General features: G+C 53.8%; 1 protein-coding gene across 2 annotated transcripts in view; it reads right to left on the bottom strand.

Annotated features, from left to right (window-relative positions):
- PIEZO1 (piezo type mechanosensitive ion channel component 1) overlaps positions 1-15,188 on the bottom strand; it is a 66,796-nt gene extending 51,608 nt beyond the window's left edge. For both annotated transcript variants that reach the window (XR_002783209.1, XM_011371889.2), the window contains exon 1: positions 14,806-15,188. Coding sequence is in view for 1 of the 2 variants with exons in the window: in XM_011371889.2 (XP_011370191.1) it covers positions 14,806-14,869 (64 nt within the window). In the remaining variant the exon portion in view is untranslated. The remainder of the gene's footprint in view (positions 1-14,805) is intronic.
- Positions 15,189-25,001: the final 9,813 nt, after the last annotated feature.

The raw sequence follows: 25,001 nt of genomic DNA, 5'->3' as shown, positions 1-25,001 counted from the left end.
GAGCCATGTGGGCATGTTGGTTATTGCTATAGCACAGCACTGTTTTCTTTATTAACGCCAAAAGTGCTTGCTCCCCTCATCTGGGGCCAGGCCAGTGCTTGAGCTTGATGGCTGAAGGCTGCTCTTAGAAATGCCAACCACCCGCCCAAAGCCTCGGAGCCCTGAGACTGGAGCCAGGCCTTGCGCCCACCTTCCCTCCACCCCCCACCCCCATACCCTGACCATGGGCACGCCTCCTGCAAGCTGAGGACGAGCCTTTAGGAACCGGCAGACTCCAGTCAACGTAAGAGGGAGAGGCCGAACGTGGCACTGAGCTAGCCCTGCCCCTAGTTCCCCAGGCTGCACTATGTTCCCCGGTGTCCTCACTAATACACGGACGGGACACGTGGTTTCTGAGTGTCTCTCCAGCTGCTACAGCTGATGGCAGGAAACCAGTGAGGGCCAGGTAAGCCCAAGGTGGGCCAGGGAGACCTGGCATCTCTGCACTTGCCCAGCGGGCCTGCAGAAACCCACTCAGAGTGCCTCCTCCACCCACACACAGACATGCTCACTGACACCGGCCTCACGGATGGGGTCCCTCCCCACCCACTCTGCCAGCCAAATACGACAATTCCATCCTCTCAGTCTCTGTCTGAATGGGTCCTGTGGAGCCTGAGCGGAACCTGCAGGCAAAGGCAGCCCATAGGGTCAGCTTGACCCCCATTCCCACACCCACTGAAGTGTCCTCTGTGGCCTGATGCCAACCGCACACCCACCCTCCTCTGACCAGCCTCACAGGCCCTAGAGCTCACTTCTGGCTCCCGTCCTTTCCAGCTGCGGGACTTAGAACTTGCTTAATCTCTTCAAGCTGTGACCTTCATCCCTACAACACAGCTGACTCAGCGGCTGCCCCAAGAGGCCACAAGAGGACTCCATGGCCGACACAGTAGGAAGCCAAGGAGAGGGCCTACCAGGGCCCGCTACCGGCAGGGGGGCTTCAGGGGGCTGCCCAGGGTACCCCGTCTTCTCCTTTCCATCAGTCAACACCCAACCCTGTCCTGGGAGCAGGGAGCTGCCTGGTAAGGCCGCCTGGAGCTTCTCAGCCGAGGCCGGTGATGGTCCTCAGCATGGAGTCAGGTACCCTTCCTCTAGGAGGGCATGGGAAAATGCTCCCCGCTGCCAAATCTCAAAGGAGCTGGGAGAGGTGGCCGTCAGCACGGGGCTCCAGGCTGTGGGCCGGGGTGAGCCTGCCTGGACCACTCCCTTCCTGCCTGGGCTGGGAAGAATGCTCCGCCAGAAGCCCACAACGTCGGCCACACAGTGCCTCTGCCACTGTCCCATGGGAGCACCCAGCAGCCCATGATTCAGCCAGACCCAGCAGATTCCACTGTTCCTGTCTGAGCAGGCCTAAACCTGGGTACAGTCACCACGTCGGCCCCTGCCTTGGCGGCAAGACGTCACCAAGCTGCCGGACGACTCTGTGCCTTGGATTCCTCACTGGTGAGGCCACTGACGTGCTCAAGGACTCCAACGAAGAGCTCCTTGGTTAAAGTGCATGGCGTGCAACTGTATCCTAGGCAGGCTTCGCGATGATGTCGGACGCAACCCTGCTGGCCCTGAGAGATGGGTGACTAAGAGGCTGGTCATAGCATTTGCAGCCAAGGCAGTGAGGGTGTGGGAAAACAGCATCAGCCCTGCCTCTCACTCAGGTGGCCTTAGCCAGGTACTTCCACCCACCGCACCTGATGGGTTGTCCCCAGGGCCAGGAGGCCAAGCAGGGCAGGCGCTAAAACTCTTACAAGTGGAGATTAAAACAACCGGCTGTGGAGAGACCCCATGAGTGAAAGGGTGGCTGCAGGTGCTGGGCACCGGGCGGAGCAGGCTCTGTGCCCGTGGCTCTGCTCCAGAAGGCCTGCCTGCAGCAAAGCAAGGGGTTAGGTTCCACTTTTACAGGTGAAGCGTTCAAAACTCAGAGGCTGAGTTGGCTTGCCCTGGGGAGTCCAGCAACAGAGGGAGGACTTGGAGCTGAGTCTGACTGGACCAGCTTGAGATGGGAGGGGGAAAGAGAAAAGCAGCTCGGCCTGGGAGTTTTCCATCACACTGCCTCTGCTCTGAGGGTGCCTGCCGCTCCAGCAGGCAGAGAGGGGCATGTGGCCTCTTAAACCACTGGTTGTGAGACTCGCTGCCCAACAGCTGCTGAGCATTCAGGGACTATGTATGTGCTCAAGCCTGAATCCCAACACAGCCGTACCCTGGATCGCCCCCGTGACTGTTGTAGGGGTGCAGAATGAGTCACCTCAAGATGTGTCTCTGTGATAAGTGGGTTATTTTGAGATAAAAGCAAGTGAGATTCTGGCAGGCTCAAGAGAAAATTCTGTTCCCCCTTAACTACCCAGAAGAACTTAAATTATATGCCTTTCCCATAATATATTATCAGAGGTAAACTTTTTGACCGATCTGTAGGGCGGGGCAAACTTCTAATTACTGACCATTTGCTCTTATCATCCTGCAATGACCTTCCTCCCCTCTGAAGCCCCAAAGTGCCTTACCTCATCCTTAGCTCAGAATGTCATATACACCTCATTCTCTATTTCTATCTATGAACCTCTCATGTATGTGAGGTTCCCATATGTAGGTATGTAATTAAATTCGGTTATTTTCTCGTGTTAATCTATGTCATGTTGATTTGATTATCAAACCAGCCAAAAGAACCTAGGAGGGCGAAGTTTCTTTTTCCCCCCATGTGTGCGGAATGAGGCAGAAGTCTGGGCCAGCTGAGGTCCTGAGGCTGCCCTGGTGGCCCCCAAGCTCCGCCAGTGCACAGAGTGGGATAACAAAGCAGGGCAAGAGAGCAGGCTGGAGCAGAGCAAGGACCCACAGAAGTGACACGGGCTGACTATGACCGCACACCTGATGCCCTGGGGCCATCCTGGCCAGAGACTTGACTCCCTGAACGGCCACCAGAATGACCATCCCACTACGGCTGAGACTCTGGGGTTCAGGATCTCTTTCTCCATGAGCTGACAGCTTATGTCTGCAGTCAGAGCTGGGGAAAAGCAGCAGGAATCTGGGCCCTCTGCACGGCGGCAAGTGAGGAGGCTGGTGATGCGCCTATTGCCTGGTGCCTGGTGCGCCCACGCACATTTCTGTGGCCTGGCCACCAACAGGAGCTGCCAATGAGAACATAGTGCAATGAGGAAACCAGCCTCAAGTTACAAGTAACCAACTGATGAAGACACTAGGAACTGAGTACCCTGGAGGCTGTGCTCATACCACCAGGTCCCTCGCCCCCAGGCAGGCCTGGGTTTGTGAGAAGAGAGCCCCAGTCTGGCAAAAGGGTAAAAAGAAACATAGCACCAGGCTTCTTTACCCATGAAATGGCCCAGGGCCCTGCCACCTCCTCCTCCTCTGAAGGCTGACCTTTGCCAGCTCTCACATCCTTAAAGTCACCCCACGCAAAGGCTGAGCTCCTGAGGCCACCCGGGCCAAGATGTGTTGGCAGCATTGCCCCACCAACAGGGGCCACCCCATCTCAAAGGCCCTCAGCCCCACCTCATAGGCAGGCACGAGGGCAACACCTCCTAAAGACACAAACACAGGCACAGGCTCCTGGCCCCCGTGATGCCTGGAAGTGTCTCTCAGGCTCTGGAATGTAATGCAGTCTGTCCAGCCCAGAAACTTCTTGAGCCTCCTCCGGAGGCAGCAATTAATTACTTCTCCATCTGCCTCCTACGCCTCCAGCCCTGGAGGGTCAGGGGGTTTCCTCTCAGTTGGGGCTCCTTGATTCAGGGCAGGCCTCCAGAGGAGCGTGTCCCCCACTTGTCCTTGCAGATAACTTGGCTTCCAGCCCTCATCCCTTGCTCTCCAGGACAGGGACCTGGGGGGGGGGAGGGGGTGGCGCAGACAGAGTGGGACAACGTGGCAGTCCAACAGTAGAGAGTTAAGAGAGACACCCAAATGGGGAACCGTGGGACACAAGGTTGGACAACCCAGTTTGGGGGCAAGGGAGGAGATGTAGAGAGAGAAGAGGAGCCTTACTCCAAGGAAACGGTGGGTGGGCAGGGGTCAGGCAAGAGGCCAGAAGTCTGTGAGTGGAGCAGACTCCCTCTGTGTGTGCCTCCTGCAAGCCTGGGGTTTGTTTATTCAGTATAAGTATTGCCTCCCTCTGGAAGGATTAAGACAGCGTCTCCCCCACACTGGAGTGTCTCCACCTGCAACCTTAGGGGTACAGAGCCATCGAAGTCCCCCAGATGCTAAAGGCAATAATCTGATAGGGCCAAACAGAGCAGTGGAATGGCAGGTGGGTGCCATCTCCATGTGAAGGAAGAAGACAAGCCAGTGTTCCCTGGCCTCATTAGGCAGAGAACACAGAGGGACCCTAAGCTCACCAACCATCCTCCAGCATCCAGGACCCCATGTAGAGCGACCTCCAGACAGACAACGGTCTATACTTTCCTTCTGTATTAATCTCATTCTCACGAGGTCACAGATATGCCCATTTGCCAGGATGAGGAAACCGAGGCAGGAGAGGTTGTTGTCAAGGTCACAGAGCAAACACGCTCAGGAGCCGGATCACACAGCCAGCTCCTGAACAAATGGGGCTGCCGCCACCCCTGGCCCACAACAGGCTTCAAGCCACTTTCCCTGGACTGCCCATACCTGCTGCAAGTCCCTCACATCCCTCCAACATCACTAACCCGCCACTCCCGATCTTCAAAGATGAGGCACCAGCCTGGCTGCCTCTCCCCATCTGGAAGGTCTGCACCCCCTGATAAGGTCTTGGATGCAGCTCCTGCAGCCCACTGGAAGTGGCCCCAGGCTCAGGAGCTGGTGGTTTTGTTGTGAGTATCAGAGAGTGTAGCCTCAAGCGGTGCCGCTTATCACAGCCTCTGCCTACCTCCCCTTCCCACCAGGAGGACCGCAGGATCGGGCCCTGACAATACCATAACAACATCGGCAAGGACACAAGCATGCCCAAGGGGAACACAGGCACCACCACTGACAGCAGGATGGCATAGGGTGGAGAAAACGCCACCTGGGCACTGGTGTCGGGGAAGCAGGCCGGTGCCTCTCCGCATGAACCGGAAGAGAAACAGGCATGAGTGTTTGCTCTGCTGCTGGGTCCTGGAAAGACAGAAGGGGAAGCAGGAGACTCTTGCTGACCCCGGGGAGGTGCGGCCGTCCTGCCTGAGGACTCAGGCAGCTCATCTGCTGGGGAGATGCAGGAGAGTGCTAGGGCCACACAGGGCTCCCTGGGGATCAAACAAGACAGGACTCCCAGGGCCAGGCAGTGCTGTACTCGCCAAGCACTCGAGCGCAGCATCCACGGGGCCTGAAACCGTGCTGTCCTTGGACTCAGTGGTCCAACTCCAGGAATTTACCCTGAGGGGAAACGGAAGGTAGAGCAGGCGACACACGAGGCAGGCCACTGCATCTCTGGGACCCGCAGGGAATGGTGGGCCAGGAGGCCTGGACTGTCACTTTACCCTGGCTGAAAGGAACCCACTTCATCCAACAGGTGGCCCAGGGGAGGCCTTGCCAAAGACAACAGAGTGAGAGACCCAGCCATGCCCGGGACACCCAGGACGAGAACTGGTGAGCAAGGCACGGTCCCTGCAGACAGCAGGACAAAGGCTCTGGGAAGGGATCTGAGAGCTGAGGGTGGGGAGTGAGCACAGGGCGCAGGCGAAGGCAAGAGGCAGGAAGCGCAGGAGGAGACCAGCCCTGTCTGAGCGGCCTAGCTACCCATCAGGAAATACTGAGGGAGGTCCCACGTGCCAGGCACCCAGCCACAGCTGACTTTCTTCTGGCGGGAAGCTGGACATTTAAACAGAGCACATCATGAGCTAACGGACTACACCCACTCTTACACACCATTCAGAGAACGATTAGAATTGGTAAGCCACAGGTGGAGGAAAATATTTGCAGTGCATACAGCTGATAAAGACCTAAAATCTGAAGCCATAAAGAACTTCCGCAAGTCAGAAATAAACAAACAACCGTTTTTAAAGGTGGGTGAAAGACTTTGAGATACCTCACAAAAGATATCAAAGGTGATTAACATCGGTGATACAGATTAAAGATACCACCCCACGCCCACAAAGCAGCTAAAATCAGAGGCCCCGGCACCATGTGCTGGGGGAGGGTGTGAGCCCTGGAACCTTCCCGCTGCGTGGGAGCGGAAACTACGCAACCTGGAGAACCTGGCAACCCCACACCCAGGTGTGTAGGAGTGAATGAAATTCAAGTATGTGTCCGCAGAGAGACATGCACAACTAGCAGCCTAGCTCATAATCACCAACGCAGAACAGGAAAACAGATAAACAAATGTGGTGTATATAACAGAGGAACACTAACCAACACTAAAAAAGAAGGTACAGTGACACGGCCTGGACCAACTGCAGAATCTGCCATGAACAAAGGCGGCGACGCAGAAGCACATGGCCCTGGTGGTCCCTTGAACATGAACCCCAACTGCAGGCAAAACTGACCTACGGTAACAGAAGTCAGAGAATCATGGGGGGTGATCAAAAGGGGACATGGGCACCTTTGGGGCAGAAGTGTCCTCTGTCTTGTTTGAGGAAGTGGTTATACCAATGTACTCAACTGTCAAACATCAATCACCAAACAGGATACTTAAAGATCTGGGCACTTTAGTATTTGCTCATGATATTTCAGTTAAAAACAATGCATGGACCAGATGCTGTCCCCTACTGGGGACTGTGTCAAGACCACCAAAGCTTAAAGCAAGGCCTGGCTTAAAGCAGGTTCTTCGAACATATTTGCCAAGTAAATTAAAGTGGCAGAAGGCAGCAGAGTGTCCCAGTGTCTGGTGGGGAAGAGGGGCAGCCACAGGAAGATGGTGACAAAGGGAACATCTGACAGGGCCTCAGGGCAATAATGAGCTCTGGGTGGTGGGGGATGAGAGAGAAGCTGGGAGTTTGTAGGTACAGCAGGAGGAAGGAACTGGGGAGTCACCCGATATACTAACAGGTTGAAGGTGTGGGGACCAGGCTGGGGCTCCCTGAGAAGCAGGAGTATCACAGCAAGAACCCTGGCTTCGGGGGCAGACAGACCCAGTGTCAACTGCCATCTACGTACATGATATCACCCCCAGGCCCTATGTCACCAGTTAGAAGAGAGCATGCTCACTGTAGAGTGCCGCTACCAGCAGCAGACAGGAAAGTTGGTGACTCACTGAGGGGAGACTAGAAGACCAGGGGCCATGTGCCAAGCTGAGGAGCAGGGTTTTTGAGGTGGGCAGTGGCAGCTCTTGGGGTTTTATGTGAAGGAATGGATGCTCAGATGTCTCAGGCCACTTGGCCATGGGATGCATCTAGACACAGAGCCAAAAGCCTGGGGCAGGGAAAACAGAGAGGTACACATGTGTGTCCCAGCCCAGGGTGCAATGGCAGTGAACATGGGTAGAGGTCGCAGAGATGGGTAGGGAGACGAGTCGACACTGAGTCAGAGAAACGATCAGAGGTTTGTGCCTGAGGGACCGGTCAGCTGGAGGATGAGAAGACAGGGTAGACGACTTCAGGGAGGTCACACAGCAGATGGAGATGGACGGCGGGGAGTTCAGGAGGGGCTGGGGAGCTGCTGCCCTAGGATGATCTCACACTCGAAAAGGCAACTAGCACACCACATCCGAATTGCACCTGGACTTAAGTTGTCAGGGCGCACGCGAGCCTGCAGAAAGACGTCAGGCAGTTGAGAAACCTGCTCCTTTGTGAAACGGCACAAGAGCACCCAACCCCTGTACCAGAAGGGGATATAGACACATGGGTGGCACAAAGCCTGGCACTCAGTAGCTCCTGTTAGCTATGGGGTGGCAGTGGTCCTTATTACCCCCGGCTATGGGAGAAAGGAAGAGGAAAGATAAAACAGCTTAGTTAAGAGTAGTGAATGGATGATTTCATTTCCCTTTTAAAAATTCCTTTCAGGTTGTTATAATGATGTGCTGTTTTAATGGCGTTTTAACCATAAATAGAAATCAAGCGAACGGGTGGGAGCGGGTGACAGAGGAGAATGGAGGGAGACGGCGGCATTGCCCACACAGCGACAGAGCGGGACCCAGGCCCTGCGGGGGAGCCGGGGTGTGACTGGGTCCCAGCTGACAGGTCACAGACCTCGCTGGTTCCAGGAGGTAAGAAAGACCGAGACACAGGCCAGAGGCCAGCAGAGTTCCTCCTCAGAGGGCCCCTTGCCTGGGGAGCCCGCACCTGGCCCTCTCCGTCTCTGCCCTTCAGTCCTGGCCACAATCATAGCCCTCCGGTTGTTCCCACAGGCCCGAGGAATGTTTATGTGGCAGTTTCATTCTTTTGTTTCCCCTCAGAGGATCCCTGGGAAGGCTTTCGAAGGGCAGGGGAAGTGAGGAGAGCTGGGGGAGGGATGGGCCTAGCTGGCACACCTGGGAACCTCCCCCTGCTCCCTGCATGGGCCAGCTCCTCCCCATCTGGCGGACCTGGGGTGGAGGCATGGCCCCTGAGCCCCCCGCTTACTCTGCAGGAGCCGGCTGGCTCTTGGGCCCATCTCAGCCGCCCATTCACTGGTAAAAGAAACCACAGGAGTTGGCTGAGGTGGCCACGGTCTCTCTTTAGCCTGAACCCGAGGAAGGAGAAGTGGCCTCGGCTATATATACTTACGGAGAAAACAGTGTGCAGATAGAAGCCTGGTAAACAGCCGGCCGGTTAGAGGGAACCTAAAAATACTCCCTATAATTATGTTATTAAAACACACCAGAAAAATGGACCCACCCCACTGAGCAAAGGCCCCCAGACGGCTGCAGGGAAGCGGGAGGCCACGCACGTCAGCCTAAGGGTGCCCTGGCGTCACCCCCGGGCGCTGGTCCGGGCCTTGACGCTGCCCCATTGTGCTCCAGCCAGCTATCACCTCCCACTAAGGGGCGGCCCGCCCCAGAGCCGCCCAAGCTGCCCAGTCTCAGCCTGCGGCCGCTCGTCTACAAAATAAGAAGGTCCTGGCCCCATTTCCACCCCCAAGAACACACACAGGAGCAAAAGAGCAGTGCTGCTGTGATTCCAAAGGCCTGGAAGCAATCTCAGCTCCCACGAGTGGGGGGAGCACAGAGACTGTGGGTACCCATCTGAGAAGAACAGAGGGGAGGCCAAGTCACAGGGCTGTGGGAAGCACACAAGGCAGAAATACTTGTGCTTTGACAAAAAAAAACAGGTAGGCCTGAACGACGGGGCCCTACAGGGCCCACAACGCACTGGGCAGGTCTCCTTCTAAGAGTGAATGTGGGGTGGACAGGCCCAAAGGGTTAAAACAGGAACTTCATCTTATCGGATTTAACATTTCACTATTTCATAAAAAAGCATTCACACATTACTTATGTTAACAAAAATCAAAACTGGGGGAGAATCGTCTCATCTCCCTCTGGCCCGGACTCTATCTGGCTTGTCTAACCCTTCTCCTGCCCCAGCTCTACCTGGCTCAACCAGGGGATTGGAGCCTAGAAAGAAACACACCCCCCCACACACATACACACACATACACAAAGCCACCCACTGACAGAGTGCCCAGCTGTGGGGGGCTACACTGGTCTGGGGCCCTGGAGCTGCCAACCTGCCAGGCTGCCAACTTCTCCCCCTCCAGCAGACTGGCCTTGCCTGGTGCTCACCTCCCCGCTGTCCTGCCCAGCTCCATGCCCAGCCTGGACCTTGTTCTGTATGACAGTATTTGGGGACCCCACCTCATGTGGCTTATTTTTTGCACATCTTGCCCATTGGTGCTCAGCACACTATTGCGTGAATAAACACAGCAAGGCACTTACAGACCAAATCACCAGGAGCTGGAGGACCCCAGACCACTTTTTACAGCCAAGGAAACCACCGCCTGGTTAGAAAGGGAGAAGGATGAGTCCCAGCCCCTCCCACGGCCACCACCATTGGCCGTGAATCAGAACTTAGGCCCCTGGCTCCTGCCCAGGGCTCAGTCCCTCGAGATCTGGACGAGAGGACGCTTGAATGAATCTGGGAAAGACTCAGGGAGAGGTCCCGTGTGAGCTCACAGGAATCTGTGGGTGGGCGTAGGGCGTCCTGGCAGAGAGCCGGGCTACAGACACCCGTGGTCCCTTGGCTGGCCCTGGACACCTCACCTCCCGCTTCCTGGGACCTGCCCGAGACTGGTTGTACAGTCCTGTGTGCACAGACCCTGGTGGTGGGCGGCTCCTTCCATTCTGCCTCCGGAGACCCAACCTGGTGGCTAAACACCAGCACTCGGGCCCAGCGTGCTGCACGTGTGGGAAAGTGCTTTGGGGTTCTTGGCCCACCAGGCCTGTGTGTGGAGGCTGCCTCAGTCTTGCTCCTATCCAGAGCCCTGGGGACCAAGAGATCAGAGGCCTGGGAGCAACCTTCGAGCTTTCACTGTCTTGTTTACAGGTGAGGAAACTTGAGGCCTGGAGAGAGGGGTGAGGTCCCAGCAAGTTCAGAGCAGCACAGAAGCCGTTGTGCTCAGAAACACCCTCCAGCAAAGTCAGCTGAGTCTCCCCTTTCTGTCCCCTTCCCTTCTCTCCTTTCCCCCTTTCCCTTCCCTTCCATCTCTGTCCTCATGACTTTCCATTCCAGGCTCTCCCAAAGGTGACATCCTGCCAGCAGGTGTGAGATTCACCTGCCCCAGAAAGGAAAAGATTCGATCCCCAGCTTCCTCACTTCCTACTTGTGTGATTGAATTAACTTCCCCAACTCCCAGGTTCCTCATCCAGAAAACATGCTGCACTCAGAGGAGTTCAAAGGTCAAGAGTGGAACAGAGCTCAGATGTAGAAGAGGTGATTCTGCCCTGCCCCATTTTCCTCTCCAGGAGACTCAGGATGAGGGGGAAAGGGAGCTGGGGACAGGGCTGCCAGCCACACTGCTCCCCTTGAGGAAAAGCTTGAAGTGGGCATTCCATGAGGGTGCCCTGTCTGACAGACATGTGCTGTCTTACCTACTGCTTCCAGAACGCTTACCACAAGGAAGGACCAGATTGCTTTCGCAACCAGAAGGGGAAAATATACATTTTAAAAGTCTATATATTTCTAAAATAGATAAGTAAGAGAAGCCCAACGTTTTGTTGAATTCTAAGGAAAAGAGGCTTTCTGAGACCAGAGTGGTCAAGAGTGGCTTCCTATCAGAAGTGGCTGCACTGGCCCCTGAATATCCACCATCCCTCTGATGGGCTGGCCCCATCTCCCACTCACCAAAGAAAGCAATCCCCTGTGGCTGCGCTCAGAGCAGAGGGAGTCAAGAAGGCCCACCTCCCTCCTCTTCACCTTTGAGCACTGAAAGCAAATTCAGTGCCATGTCAGAACAGGGGAGACACCGCCCAGGAAGTAGCCCGTGGGGCCAGGATCCGAGACCAGGCACTCCTCCCACCTCCAGAGAAGATACTTCCTCTGTAGGACCCTTCCTGGCTGGGCCCCAGGCTCTTCATGCTCTGCCTGTCAGTGGGATGATGGCCTGCAGATGACTACAGGTGACCCATCTTCAGCCCCTGGGCAGACCCTGGCCCCTCCCCCAAACACACATGTGCACACCCACCCCTCAGTCCTGTCAACCATGTACCTCAGTCCTGCTGACTCATTCAGTCTTCCTGGAGGCCAGCACGAGGCAGTGTCTCTCCTCTAAGGTCACAAAGGAAAGCAAGACATACTCCCAGCTCCACAGCCACCCAGTCTGGGTGCTTTCCTTCTCAGTGACACTGTGGAGCATAGCCTCTGGACGAAACAGACCCAGGTTCTGTGCTGTTCTGAGAGGCGAGCACGCTGTTACCCTCAAGGGGTTACTGGATAAATGCCGAATTCTCGAATCTAAATTGCTAACAAGGCCCCAAGACCTAGGCCTCATTGCCAAAAGAGAAGACCACATTCTGCCTGCCTTGTGGGGCTGTAGAGACAGTAATGGTGACAACACTATGAAAAAGAGGAAGTGTCCCTATTCTAAATGGTAACATTTCTCAGTGATATCAGTCTGGTGCAGGTGACGCCCCAGTGCGCAGTGGGTGTGCCTGCGAGGCCTGAGGCCCCATCCTTCAGGCAGAGGCCATGTTACCACACTACGCACTACGCACTACATGTGTTTACTCTGGCCAATGATACAGTTACTGCCTTCTAACTATTTCCCTTTTAGCTACAATGTTTCTGGCTGTCTGTAAAGTCCAGAGTCAGGAGGCGTGGCCTATTCTAAGAATCACTAAATGTCCTGCCCTGACATCTCTCCAGAAGCTTTCAGCTTTGGGTCCTGGTCTGCCAGGGCTCCAGAGACAGCAAGTGAGCGGCCTAAGGCCTCCATCCTTCACAGGGGGAGTCAGGGAGTCTTGTTATGATGAAGATGCCTAGCCATGCTTTTGGGGTAGTAGTAATCCTGCACCACACAGGGTGTGGCATGGGGGCGAGGGGCACCCCAGGATGACTAAAACCCTCCCCACGGCCACTACATGAGCGAGCACAGGGAACAAGTCTGACTAATATCCTCTGAAGGCCTTATCCAGCACCCACCTCTCACTTCCAAAAGGCTGTAGAAATAGCCGTTTCTAGCCAGAGCCTGACAGAGAGGAGGTGCTCAGGAGACAATAGAGTGAATATTCCACTTCCAGCTAGGCAGCCTGACCTTCATATCAGCAGGACAGCAACTGGGTCCCCAGGGATGGGAGCTGCCTACACCCTGGACAAAGAGTCTCAGGTATCACCTGCCAGACCAGCTTGACATCACCCTCCCTCGAAGCTTAAGAAAAAATACTGAAGCCCAAGCCCCACAGCCAGGCACAGGATCAGTATGGGGTGTGGTCTGGGCATCAGGGCTTTTTAAAAAATTAATAAGACTTTATTCTGGGGGCTGTTTTAGGTTTACAGAAAAAATGAGCAACAAGCAGAGAATTAGTCATCAAGCTCCCCAGATGAACCCAATATGGCCCAGGTGAAAACCCTGAGCTAGTGCCACCTCCACATCCAGGGACAAGAGAACGCTTCCCATCACCACGTGGGGAGCAGCAGAGACCCAGAGAAGAACCCAGGACCCCTGCCTAATTCTCAATCAACAAACTCCGGCTCGCAGGCCAAACCTGGCCCCACCACTTGTTTTGGCAGAGCCCACAACTAGGAGTGGTTTTTACATTTTTTTTTTAATAGTTGGAAAAATTTGCAAAGATTTCATGATGTGAAAATATTTACTATGTAGCCCGTTACAGAAAAAGTTTGCTGACACTGTACAAGGAGACTCCACCGTCTGGCGGGAGGTGTCCCCTGGAGGAACGACTCCCACCTCTGCAGGCCGAACAGATTCATTTCAAAGGCCAGGCCAAAGAGGCTGCAGGTGCTTGTGGCAGGACAGGTGAACCTGTGCCTTTGAGAAGCTTACCTGTCCCCTAACCCACCACCACACACGCACCACTGCTTATAAGCCTACCTCTAGCTGGATCTGTCCTGCTCATCTGTACCAGCTGACTCTCCAGAGGCACAGTGCCCAGCGGGCTGACCCTGTGCTCTCCCTTGCACATCCCGGGCTGTCCTGTCCACACAAGGGACGACTCAAATCCTCCTTTCCAACCTCAATGTTTTCATTGATTCTTGTCTTGAAAAATTTCCCAAGTTTCACCACCTTTCTCTGCTACAAATCAAAACACAGTCTGTCTGGGAGCCAAAGTGCAGGCTGCTGTGGATCCCCTACATTCCTGGCTCACTGGGAGCCTATGCCTACCTATAACAGAAGTTGGCAGAAGCCTACCTGGAGTGAATTATCAGGCTCTGGAAAGGCTTTCAGAATAAAATCACCACCGCCTATCATGGTCTGACAGATTTCCACCCAACGGACAGACTTTTGCACCCAATGCAAACCTTTCCATGTTTCCGTGAATTAATTTAATCAGACTACTTTCCAGCTCACACCCAGTGGAGACAGCCTCACGTGGAGGGAACTGAGGGCAGTGTGAAGGGTGGAATGAGTTGCTGGGCACTCTGCCCTGGGCACAGTGGAAGCAGGGAGGGTGCAGAGGGAGAGGCCTTATAGCACCGAGAACCACAGGATGTGCTTTCCAGAAGGGGCGACACTGATGCCAGGGCTGGGGACCCTCTGCTCTGATGCCAAGGCCTGAGCCTATTGAGGGGTGTTCCCTACCCCAGCCCAGAACCCAGGTGCCGGGCCCCTCCCGCAGAACTAGCGATGGAGCAGAGCAAGCCAGGGCACTGGGAAAGGAAGGGAGGAACCAGAACTACTTTTTCCGAAGCATGGGCCTACCCTAGTCCGGGGCGTGGAGACGCAGGGAAGGGAGGGGGGCGCCTAGGGCACAGAAGTTAGTTCTGCTCTGGAGGCTCCAGATTAAACAGCTCCAGGCAGGAAGCCCGCCTTCTCCCACATTGGTCAGGAAGTCATGATGCAAGTTTGCGCCTTTTTTTTTTTTTAAACAAGAAAGAGAAAAAGAGATTCGTGCCCCCCTCGCCAGCTCTTCGGCCCGTCCCACAGGGGCAAATAATCTCCTCGCGGCGTCGCTGCTCCCCGGCGCCTGAGCGAGGCACCAGCCGCGCCCTCCTGGGGCACTCGCCGGCCCGCACCGTGGGCACTGAGTTGCCACCTCTCTGCCACCCCGATGCCGCCCTCCCAAGCCCGGCGATCGGACGGGGACCCTGCCAAGGCCGCCCGCGCCGCCCGGCCTCGCGGGCACTCTCATGCTTCTGGAATGCGGGCGCCAAGGGCCGCGCGTCCTGGGGAATCTCCGCGCCAGCCCGCGCATGGTCCCCGCCCCGGCTGGCCTCGCTCGCCGTGTGGCCGGGAAGTGGGGAGCGGGACACAGCCGTGTCCCAGCCCAGAGCTCACCGCGCCCGCCCCACTCACCGGCCAAGAGCGCGAAGGGCAGCAGCAGCCAGTAGAGCACGGCGCCGAGCACGTGCGACTCCATGCCCAGGGTGGGGGGCCCGTGGAGTCCGCCCTGGGTCGCTGGGCCGCCTCGGCACTAAGGGACCGCGCGGGGCATCCGGGCTTGGCGCGCCATGGCTCACAGGGAAGGTCCCCGCACGTGCCGCGCGCCGCGGCCAGGACCCCCGCTGGTCGGCGGTGACTCGAGTGCCTCCGCGCTCCTACTCCTCCTCGGTTGGTCCGGGGCCTGCGCCCGTTCTGGGGACAGCCCTGCCCAGCGGCGAGCGCAGCGCGCGACTCTCGGCAGCTCGCGGAGACAGAGCAGGGCCGGACGGCGGCTCGGCAGCTCCCTCCCTCCCCGCCCGCGGGCCTTTATAAGCTCAGCCCCTGCCTGCCCGCCCGCCCTCCGCGGCGTGCCCGCCTCCGCGCTGCCTCGACGGCCGGGCGCGCCTGGCACCCCTGCTACACCACGCACCAGCGCACCCCGCCAGCCCTCCTGGCTGGGGCTGGCAATTCGGGACCCAGACCCCCTCCCAGCGTGCGCCCCGAGGAGACCTCCACCCCCCATAGGCTTGGCGCTGCTGCTCGGTGTGCGCGTGGGGGAGAGCGGGGGGCACTTCTCCCCGGCGGACCCGTCTAGAGCACTAAAGAAAGGCTCCCTAGGGCCTGGCTTCGCCCGCAGTACCCCACGCGCAACGGCGCCCCGCGTGGCCGGAGCGACTTTCGTTTTGCTACCGCAGACGTGAGGACACAGCGCCCCCTAGGGACCGTGGATCGGCTCGGGGCCCCAGGCCGGAGGACCAGCCGGGGACCAGGCGCGCGTCGGGTGGGCTGCCGGACTGTAGGCTGCCTGGGGGCAGCTTCCAGCCGTACTTGCCTCCGCCACCCGCTTTGCACTAATCACTTTGCCTTAAGACAGTAGTAATAACAGCCAGAGCACCTGCCGAAAACTGTTGTCTCCTAGGATGGACAAATCAGGGCCCGAATCCAGGGTGTGCTGGGCACTTCACCCAGGACACCTCGGTCTGGCCTTTGCCACTCTTGAGATGGCTGGGGAAGGAGAAAAGGGTAAGGCCACACAGTGTCAGAGGCTGCGCCCAGGGTGCAGGTAAGGCTGAGCTCTGTTCAGGATCCCAACTCGGCTGCATAAGGGAATGAGTGAGGCTGGTGGGTGTGGCGGGGACTAACAGCCTGTAGCCAGCCAGCACTCCACACCAGCCGACTGATGCCAACCAGAAAACGGGCCCAGACTTTCCGACTCTTCAAAACTCTAAAAGGTGGACTTTCGTGCAGTCTGGTGTTTAAATGCTGACTGGCTTTCTCCATGCTTCTCCTCTGCTCCTTCCTGTCTCAGTTCCCGGCTAGAGTCATGTCTGACCCTAAACTTTTTCTAGACTTTCTGAGACTTGTATCCTTGGGATTCCTCCCAAAGGTCAGAGCCCAAAAAAGGCTGGGGAAATGGGGTCCAGCTGATTGGGAGTCCCAGGACTCATTGGCCTGTTCTAGCCTCTAGCAGAGATAGCTGGAGCCACCCTCAAGAAAAAGCACAAATCTGGCCACCTTAGGTCGCCCTTTGGCAGGGGTTGGGGCCAGGATCTCCAAGTAGAATCAGCATCAAAAGAGTAGACAAGAAGGAAAGCCCACATCGGCTCTATGGGCTGTTGGCTTTATGGTCCCAGAATGCTATACCCACTCTCTTTGCTTCGGGAAGATCTACGAGATAGGGTGGTGGACCCAAGCCTTGGAGTTGTGAAGATTTAAGAGGAGACCATGTTAAAGTAGGTGTGAAGTAACATGCGCCCAGTGAGGGTCACCATTTGTCCCCTTGTCTATCCTGCATTATTGTTCCTAGCATGCAGGCATCAGAGAGGAGGGAAGGAAATGAGAGAGAAAGGCTTGCTGGAATGCCAGCAGAACAGACACTGCATCCAGCCTAGGGATACCCTTGCTCCCTCCTCTGCCTGGACTGCCCTTGGGGTGATCATGAGGGCAGCTGGGGGGCTCCCCTCTCAGGACACCGATGCTCCCCCTTGAAGGGATATAAGACAATCTTGTTTGCATAAAAGTTTTAAATGCAAAACCAAAAATGCTTAAAGACCATTCCTTTAAGCTAAGTCCTTCTACAGTTGAGGCTGCAAGGTTTTAGACACTTTCCCAAGAGTAAGGTCTTCAGGGGAAGCAGGAGGATGCAGGAACGAGGAGAGAAGAGGGGACAGAGGGGCAGATCCATAGCCTCCAAACCCACTACAGCAGCTTTGGGGACCTGGCTTACAAAGTTTCCCACCTTCTCATCTAGCTCTAGGACAGTTACTCCAAAGAAAGGGGGAACCTCGGAACTTCCTTGCAGGTGTGCTCACAAAGGAACAGAACATGTGTCCAAGTATTGCAGTAGCAAAAGACTAGGAAAAAACTGTCTGCCCACAGCCTATGGTAAATAAGGTAAATAAGTTACAGTGTATCCTGCACTGGAGTACTGCCCATGGGTTACACGGAATCAAGCAACTCTCCGTTTATCATATGGAACAATCTCTAAGATATAATATTACATCTGGGAAAAAGCAGCAAGGTAAAGCACATGCCTGCTAGACACCATCTCTGGGAGGGCACACAGGACAGGTAGGACTGGGGCCCCATATCTGGATAGGAGGGACACATAATAGTCACTGAAATACTTTTTGGTGCTGTTTTGATTTTTTGCTATATATATGTATCACCTATTCATAAAATAAATTTAAAATGAGCACAATAGGGATAAATTCTCAGAAAAGAGCTTCTCGACCTGCTCCCTTGCAAGGCAGGGGGCAGCAGGGAGTTTGCCTGTCCAATGGCCCTGGCCAGTCAATAACTCATGTTCTAATCCTTTGTAGGTGAAGACATGGGGGCTAGGGAGGTAAGCCATTTGCCAAAGGATAAGCCAGGCCACAAGGACAGCTTTCCTGACTCCCAAGTCCAAAGCCAATTCTGAGGTCTTCCTACACCGTTGCTGTTGATTAAAATAGTAATTTAGTCTTGAAGTGCAAGAATGTTCAAGTCTCCTAGGGACCAAGGAAGGACAAGAGTATCATCAGTAGGAGATTATCACTCAGGTTTAACTTTGTCCTCAAGGATAATGTAGTCGCTACTTGTCTACAATTAAAAATCAATTTTAAAAGGAAATGACCCAAGTGTCTAATAACAGATGAACGGTTAAACAAAATATAGTCCACCCATAATGAAATATTATTCAGCCATAAAAAGGAAGGAAGCTCTGACACATGCTACAGCATGGATGACCCTTAAAAACATGAGGCTCAGCGAAAGCGGCAAGTTACAAACAGACAAATATTTTGTGATTCGACTCAGAAAACATCTAAATAGGCAAATTCACAGAAACCAAAAGGAAATGAGAGGATCTCAGGGGCTGAGGAGGAGAGAGGGGACTTATTACTGAATGGGACAGAGTTTCTGTTTGGGATGATGACAAAGTTCAGAAAATAGTGGTGGTGGTGGTTACACGACAATGTGAATGTACTTAATGCCACAGGAATTGTACACTTAAAATGTTTTAAATGATACATTTTATATTATGAATTTTTACCACCATAAACGACTAATCTGGGAAAATATAAACGTGGTTAAGATGGTTTCGAGCAACCCGTACTATGTCTTTCCTCCACCCAGAACCTCCCCAGGGGCAGTCACATTCTGTTTCTTCTGAATATTGTTTCCTAGACTCCTGGCCAGAGACTCGATGAGCTTTGGAGAGATATATTTTTTATTTCCCCAAGTACATTCCCATCGAATTTCCGTGGCCCTCTTTCCTAGAAACAAAGAACAGGAATTGATCCAGTGCAGAATTAGTGCACATCCTAATCCCATCCATCAGTGGATCCCAAGAGTCTCCTAAGGAACCCGTCCCACAGAACCGGCCTTGAGTAACTGACCTCTCTCACCCAACTGCCCACCTGGAATCAGCCTGGTGACCCTGCTTCCTTGCTACCCTCAGGCCCAGCATTTGGTTATGTCTGCTCAGGATATGACTGGACCAGAGTCACCAGTGGTACCTGGTTCCACCCCATGGCTCCAAGTCAGATCTGGAACCTGCCTTCTGGTCTCATGGGCCTGGTTGAGTTGGAAGGTTAGAAGCTTGAACCCACTATGCAGAAAGGTGCAACAGGTGCTTGCGGCTGGGAGCCCTCTATAGGAATCAAGCCCATGGGCCTGGTCAGAGCTGAAAGAGGAATGCCCCCTGGATCTGGCCCTCTCCCTAACCACGCACCTGGATTTGGACTGGCTGGGTCAACTCAAAGGTGGAGCTGGGGGCATATGCTACACCTTCCTCATGTGCAGGAAGCTACCTGGTGGAGGTTTTAACAGATGAAGCCCTGCTCGCTCCAGCCCGGGCACTTTCACGTTCCTGCTGTTTGCCTGTACTGGCCCTTCAGTCCTGCTGGTTTTCTCTAACACCACCGGCCCCTAGCAGTGGTCCTGCTTGCTCTCTCAGGCTTATGGGAGGGAGGAAAGCACCCCCTTGCTACCTGCAAGTGGACAGTGGACAGAGGCCTGGATCTCAGAAGCAGAGCGCTGGCTAAGAAAGAGCAGCTCCAGGCCCCTGAAGGGGCCGGCCATCCTGGTGGGCCCAGATGCTAGTGTTAGTGAGTCAGTCAACAAGGCCAGAGGAGACCACTGAGCACCCAGCAAGGACTTGAGAATGGGCAGGCCTTTGATGGGGCTCCACCTCAAGGGACACTGCACCCCCAGGGCTGACACAGCATCTGCAAATAGAAGAGTCACCTAGGGTGTGAAGTCAGTGCCTTTATCAGATGCCATTGCAGAGGGCTGACCACTAATAGTGGCTGCAAAGCAACTAGCTCAATGTGGCAATAGAAAACAGTCACACAGAACCCAGACCCTAATGGTGCCCCTCCCTTGCACCCTTCTGCCCCACCTTCTGCCCAGAGCTTTGTGATCCAAGACCCTGACTGTAACCCATACATGCACAATGCAGAAGGGGAGCTAAGTTGACCCTTGATCCATGGGAGCCAGTGGATAAACTCTTTTCCTTTCTCTCCTGGAAAGCCCTGAAATGTGATCTACTCAGCTTTCAAGGGGAGAGTCGTGTGTGACTGAGCCATCAGCTGCGAGCTGAGACAAGTCTTGCGCTGGCTCTCAGCCTGCCTCGCTCTCCCAGCCCCTGATGAGCTCCATGCAGCGCTGCCCTAGGGAAATCCTACACCAGGCCTTGCATGGGGACTGTTCTCTGGTGGAGAGGGTCCCCCACCAAGAACACACATGTGTGTGATTTTCAGGGCAGTCCCACTGGCAGTTGGTTTGAGGATGGAACAGACCCCAAGGCTGGGAGCCCCTGGCCCCACCCCCACACAAGAGCTGTGCTCTCTGGGGGCTTGGATAGATACACTGGGGGCTTGGATAGAATCATCCCTACTCACTCACGAGGAGACCCTCTGGGTCCTCTGAGCCTCCCCACCTAATTTACTTGCCTTGGCATTGAGTTGGTCTTTAGTTTATGTGGCAGTCGAAGTAATCTATACAAAAGAATGAAAAGTGCTTGCAAGCTGATTGGCCCCCTTAAAACCTCAGCATTGTAGCTGTAGGACCTAACTGTCCACATGAGGTTTACAGGAAAGTGTCCTGGTCCTGTTACAGAATAAAAAAAAACAAACCCCAGGCCTCCCCAAATATAGGGTCAATCATTATTTGAACTAGCCTTTACAATGAGAGGCTAGACCAGGGGCATAGCTGAGTGGTGTTATCTACAAAGGTCTTGTCCTTCATTCTTCCCCCTGTGCACCCAGCACCTGGATGCTCCATGGGCTCAGGAAACACAGGGGAGTTCTGCAACCCCTCTCACAAACCTCTCAGCACAGTGCTTAACAGTTTGGCAATTTAACAACTGGCAAGCAAAGAACTCCTCCCAGAGTTTTGTCCCAGTTCCCTTCCCACCAGCCTTAAGAGGAAGTTCAAACTCCTTTGTGGTCTGGTGACCATTCTAATCCAGCTGCCATTAGGCTGTCCCCTCCCTTCAACTCCCAAAGCCTCAGGGTCTGGCCTTCTTCCTCCTGCACTGAGACACAATGGGCTCTGCCACGTAGTAGTACCTCAGTGAACACTGCTGGATGGACCATTGTCTCCCTCCAGCGTTTGGGCTCCTGATCACTAACCTCCAGTCTGCCAAGCCTTGAACTCCTGGGATGCAGGGCACATCTAACCTACAAAGGAAGGGGAGCGGCTGGAGGCAGGGCCTTCAAAGTTGTTAAGTGAGAAACACTTGCAAGCCCCTCAAGAGTGGTCCATGGGCCATGGCAACAGGCGGAGAGGGGTGCCATTAGAAGGACCGATGTCCACCTTTACTACAGGTGGAGGGAAGGATCCTGTGCTTGGCTTGGTGGACGCTGGGGCAGTTCTGGCCTTACTCCGGGACAAGGCCTTCGGTTTCAGGCTTAGCCTGTGCATTGTTTTTTAAGTTGTTCTTGCAGTTCCAGGCATTCTCCTGTGAGCTCTTACAACCATGGAGGATGCCTTCCAACGGAGGAGCCACCCCTGGGCTCACTCTATGCGCCGGATCGTAGCAGGTGTCAGGACAGGAGGCGCCTCGCAGGGTAATAGGTGATCCAGGATGACCCTGGCGACCTCCTGCGGCTGGCACCGGTTGGGCAGGCCTGTTGGTCTGCCTGTGGGGTCCGAACTCGGGAACCGGTGGAACTTTCCGGGAAACATCCGTCGCCATTCGAGCCCCTTCACGAGCCTAGCCCCACCCTTGCCACGCCCCTTCCGGACACTAAACCCCGTCCCACCACGTGGGAACTCTTTGTATCGCCGGGACTGGCAAGACCGCGTGACCATCAATCCCGGCTCCACCCCATCATGGACCAAGCTCCGCCCCTGCCTCCGCCTCCCGCCGCTGCGTGATTGACAGCGCCAGGCCACGACACGGGCATGCTTTCGCGTGTCTGCGTTCATTTGCAGGCTGAGGCTGGGGGCTTAGGGTCTTCCCTCGGGTTACCAAGGTTGACTGCCTGCGGCTCCAGGGCCCTCGCACTATTTTTCACGCGTGGCCGGCCGCCTGGTGGTGGGCGCCCGCAGGTGGAAGGGACCTCCTTGGTTGTCAGATGCACTCTCAGTCTGCAAGGCCTGCTCTACCCCTGCAGAAGGGGCAGAACCACTGGAAATTGGGCTTGCACTTGCATTTACTCTTAATTAATTTTAAACACTTTATGCAGTTATTGGAAAACTATTATGGCTATTTACAACAACTTGGGCCTGTGAATCCAGTTTTCCGACTGTGAATTTCATGAAATCTAAAGACCAAGTATTTCCATGAACATGTAGCAAGCTCCAAATTGAGATTTACTATAAGTGTAAAATACACACTACACTTATATGATTAGTGTTAGTGACTGTACTTGATGATTATGATGGCAGCGTGACAAAAAGAATGTGAAATAGCTTATTAATAAAGTTTACATTGATTACCTGTTAAAATAACACTTTGGAATAATGGGTAAAATAAAAAAAAATTAATATTAATGTCTCCTGATCCTTTTTACTGTTTTAATGTAGCTACTAGAAAATTTAGAATTACACTTGTGGCTCCCACTCTATTGGACAGAGCTGCTCTGGACACTCACATATGGATCAAGACAGTGCGCCCTCTCCCACCCCGATACTCTCTGAAATCAAGTGTGTCGTGTTGGTATTTGTCAGTAACATGTGAGAGTTAGAGGTTTATTTCACTTTCCCAGGACTCTCACAGCAGCCTTGCTGAAAGCAGGTTCCATTGAGGGCTCCTGATACGGATGAAAAAAAACGATGCTTGGGGAGGAGAGGAGACCTCCAGGGTCACTCAGTCCATGGGCAGCTGCAGCTTGTCCAGCCTCTCACTTTATCCTTTCTGTAATGGATTCCAAAGCTGTCTGGTGGACAGTGAGCCAAGTGCACATTGATCCTGGCTGAGACCCAAACGCCTTCAGTGAAGATCAAAGCTGCCTCCAGACTTGGCTAAGGACTTCGCATCATAAGCCAAGACTATAAAAAGTTCCCTCGTGGCTGTAGGTGACGGGCTCTCTGTAGGGCCTGGGGGGGATCCCCAAAAGCCTGAATTCCACCATTAACTCTGGCTCCCATCTGGTCTCTTGGGGAAGGAAAAGGGGCCAATTGACAGGCACAAGTGGAGGTGCAAAATGGCTCCCTGGTGCACCAGCTCTGTGCCCTACAAGTCTCAGCTGGTACCCACAAATGGGGTACCACTTGTTGGTTCACTTTGAGGGTGAGACAGAGAAGGCATTCCAATCACAGGGAACAGGGCCTGCAAAAACCACACCTCAAAAGAAACCAACTATTATTGTTTTGTGAAACTGCTTTGAAAATTCTAAGGCGCTGCATACCCCTGGGTGGTTGCTGTTATATGCAAATGACACCAGGATAGAAGGCAGTTGAGGAGCAGCCATTCATGCCATGCTTGTTTGGCATGGCAGACTGGCAGAAGCAGGACCCAGGGGGCGGGATGGGTTCTAGGAAGTTAGGGAAGGTCAGACATAGCTGTGGTCCAAACTCAGAATCTACTGCAACTCTTATTTTCTGGAGTGTGGTTAAAATGATGATGATGACGATAATGATGATGATGATGATGATGATGATGATGATGGTGTTGATGATGATGATGATGATCATGGGGATGGGATGACAATGGTGATGATGATGATAAAGGTGATGGTGATGATAATATAGTGGTCATGGTGATGACGATAGTGGTTATGAAGATAGTGACGGTGATTACAGTGATGATGACAAGCTTCATCTATTTTCACTGGTTGTGGTCCCAGAATTGTTCTAGGCACTTTACCCACATTTAATCCTCATAAGTTCCTCATAAATCAAATATTATCATTATCAACCCTTGTTATAGATCAGAAGACTGAGGCTCAGAGGTATAGCCATCTGTGCGGTCACACAGCCAGATTCTACTTGGGCAGTTTAACTGCAGGTCCTGGATTTTACCAATACTTCTCTCCTCATTACAAGTCAAAGGTCTAAAATTCAGACCCCAGCTCTGCTCCATGGGCCGTATACTCCTAAAAATTCCTGAGGATCCCAAGGCCTTCTGTTGATGTGTATTATATCTATCAATATTTACCAATTAGAAATTAAAACTAAGGCTTTAAAAAACATTTATGTATTAAGTCATTAAAAATAACAAGAAACCCGTAACATAGTTTTTATTTTTTTTCGAAGACAAAATTTGTTGAAAGGCTTGGCTTTTAAAAACCTTTTTTTGTCAGTTTCTTTAATGTCTAGCTTAATAGAGGACCATTGGATTCTCAGGCTACTCCATACCCAGTCTGCTGGGATGAGCTGTTTTGGTTAAGTATATTAAGAAAATCTGGCCTCACATAGGGAAGTAGCTGGAAAGGGGAGGAATAGCCTCTCCAGATAACTGAGGACAAACAGTCTTCTTTGATAAGTTTAGGAAAATAGTTTTGACCTCATGGGTCCACTTTTGAGAACTGTCGACTGTACATATATGCCTCTGCATTTACACACACACATCTGTGAGTGTAGCAGACACTTATGGTAGCTCACCCCGATCCCCTCAGTACATAATCTGAGGATCACTTCCAGGCAGCTTCCCTCCATGCGAATGGCTTCCTGGCTTCTCTCTGCCTAAAGGTGGAGCGGTGCAGATTAGAGTAGTAGGCATGAGGAGATGGCTAAGGCCCCTGGGAGCAGCCCTCACCGAGTGAGGACACAGTTGGTCCCAGGTGGAACAATGCTGAGAGTGTTCTACAGTGTTTCCCAGAAGTCCTGAAGTAACGGGGCCACAGTTGTCCTTGGTGGTCACCCTCGGTGGTCACCTGCTCAGGAATACACCTTGTATGGGTTCTTTCCCTGTCTTACTTTCCAAACCCTTACTTCCTGGAACCATCTCCCAAATAAATGATTTGCCCCCAAATCCTTGAGTCAGAGTCTGCTTCTGGGGGCACACAAATGAAGACTGTGAACTATTTCTGTGTTTATGTCACAATAATGAACCCTCAGTAAATGCTCTCTAAAACTATAGATTCTCTAATTAAAGGCTGAGCCCAGCAGGGTGACCACAGGGACATGGTGAAGAGCGACTGCAGATATCCAGGTGAGAGAGGACCCTGGCTGGGACCAGGGTGCAGAGACAGAGAGAG

The sequence above is a fragment of the Pteropus vampyrus genome, unplaced genomic scaffold, assembly GCF_000151845.1.
Source record: "Pteropus vampyrus isolate Shadow unplaced genomic scaffold, Pvam_2.0 Scaffold196, whole genome shotgun sequence".
In the NCBI taxonomy this organism is placed as follows: domain Eukaryota; kingdom Metazoa; phylum Chordata; class Mammalia; order Chiroptera; family Pteropodidae; genus Pteropus; species Pteropus vampyrus.
This window is presented reverse-complemented; position numbering and strand designations above follow the sequence as displayed.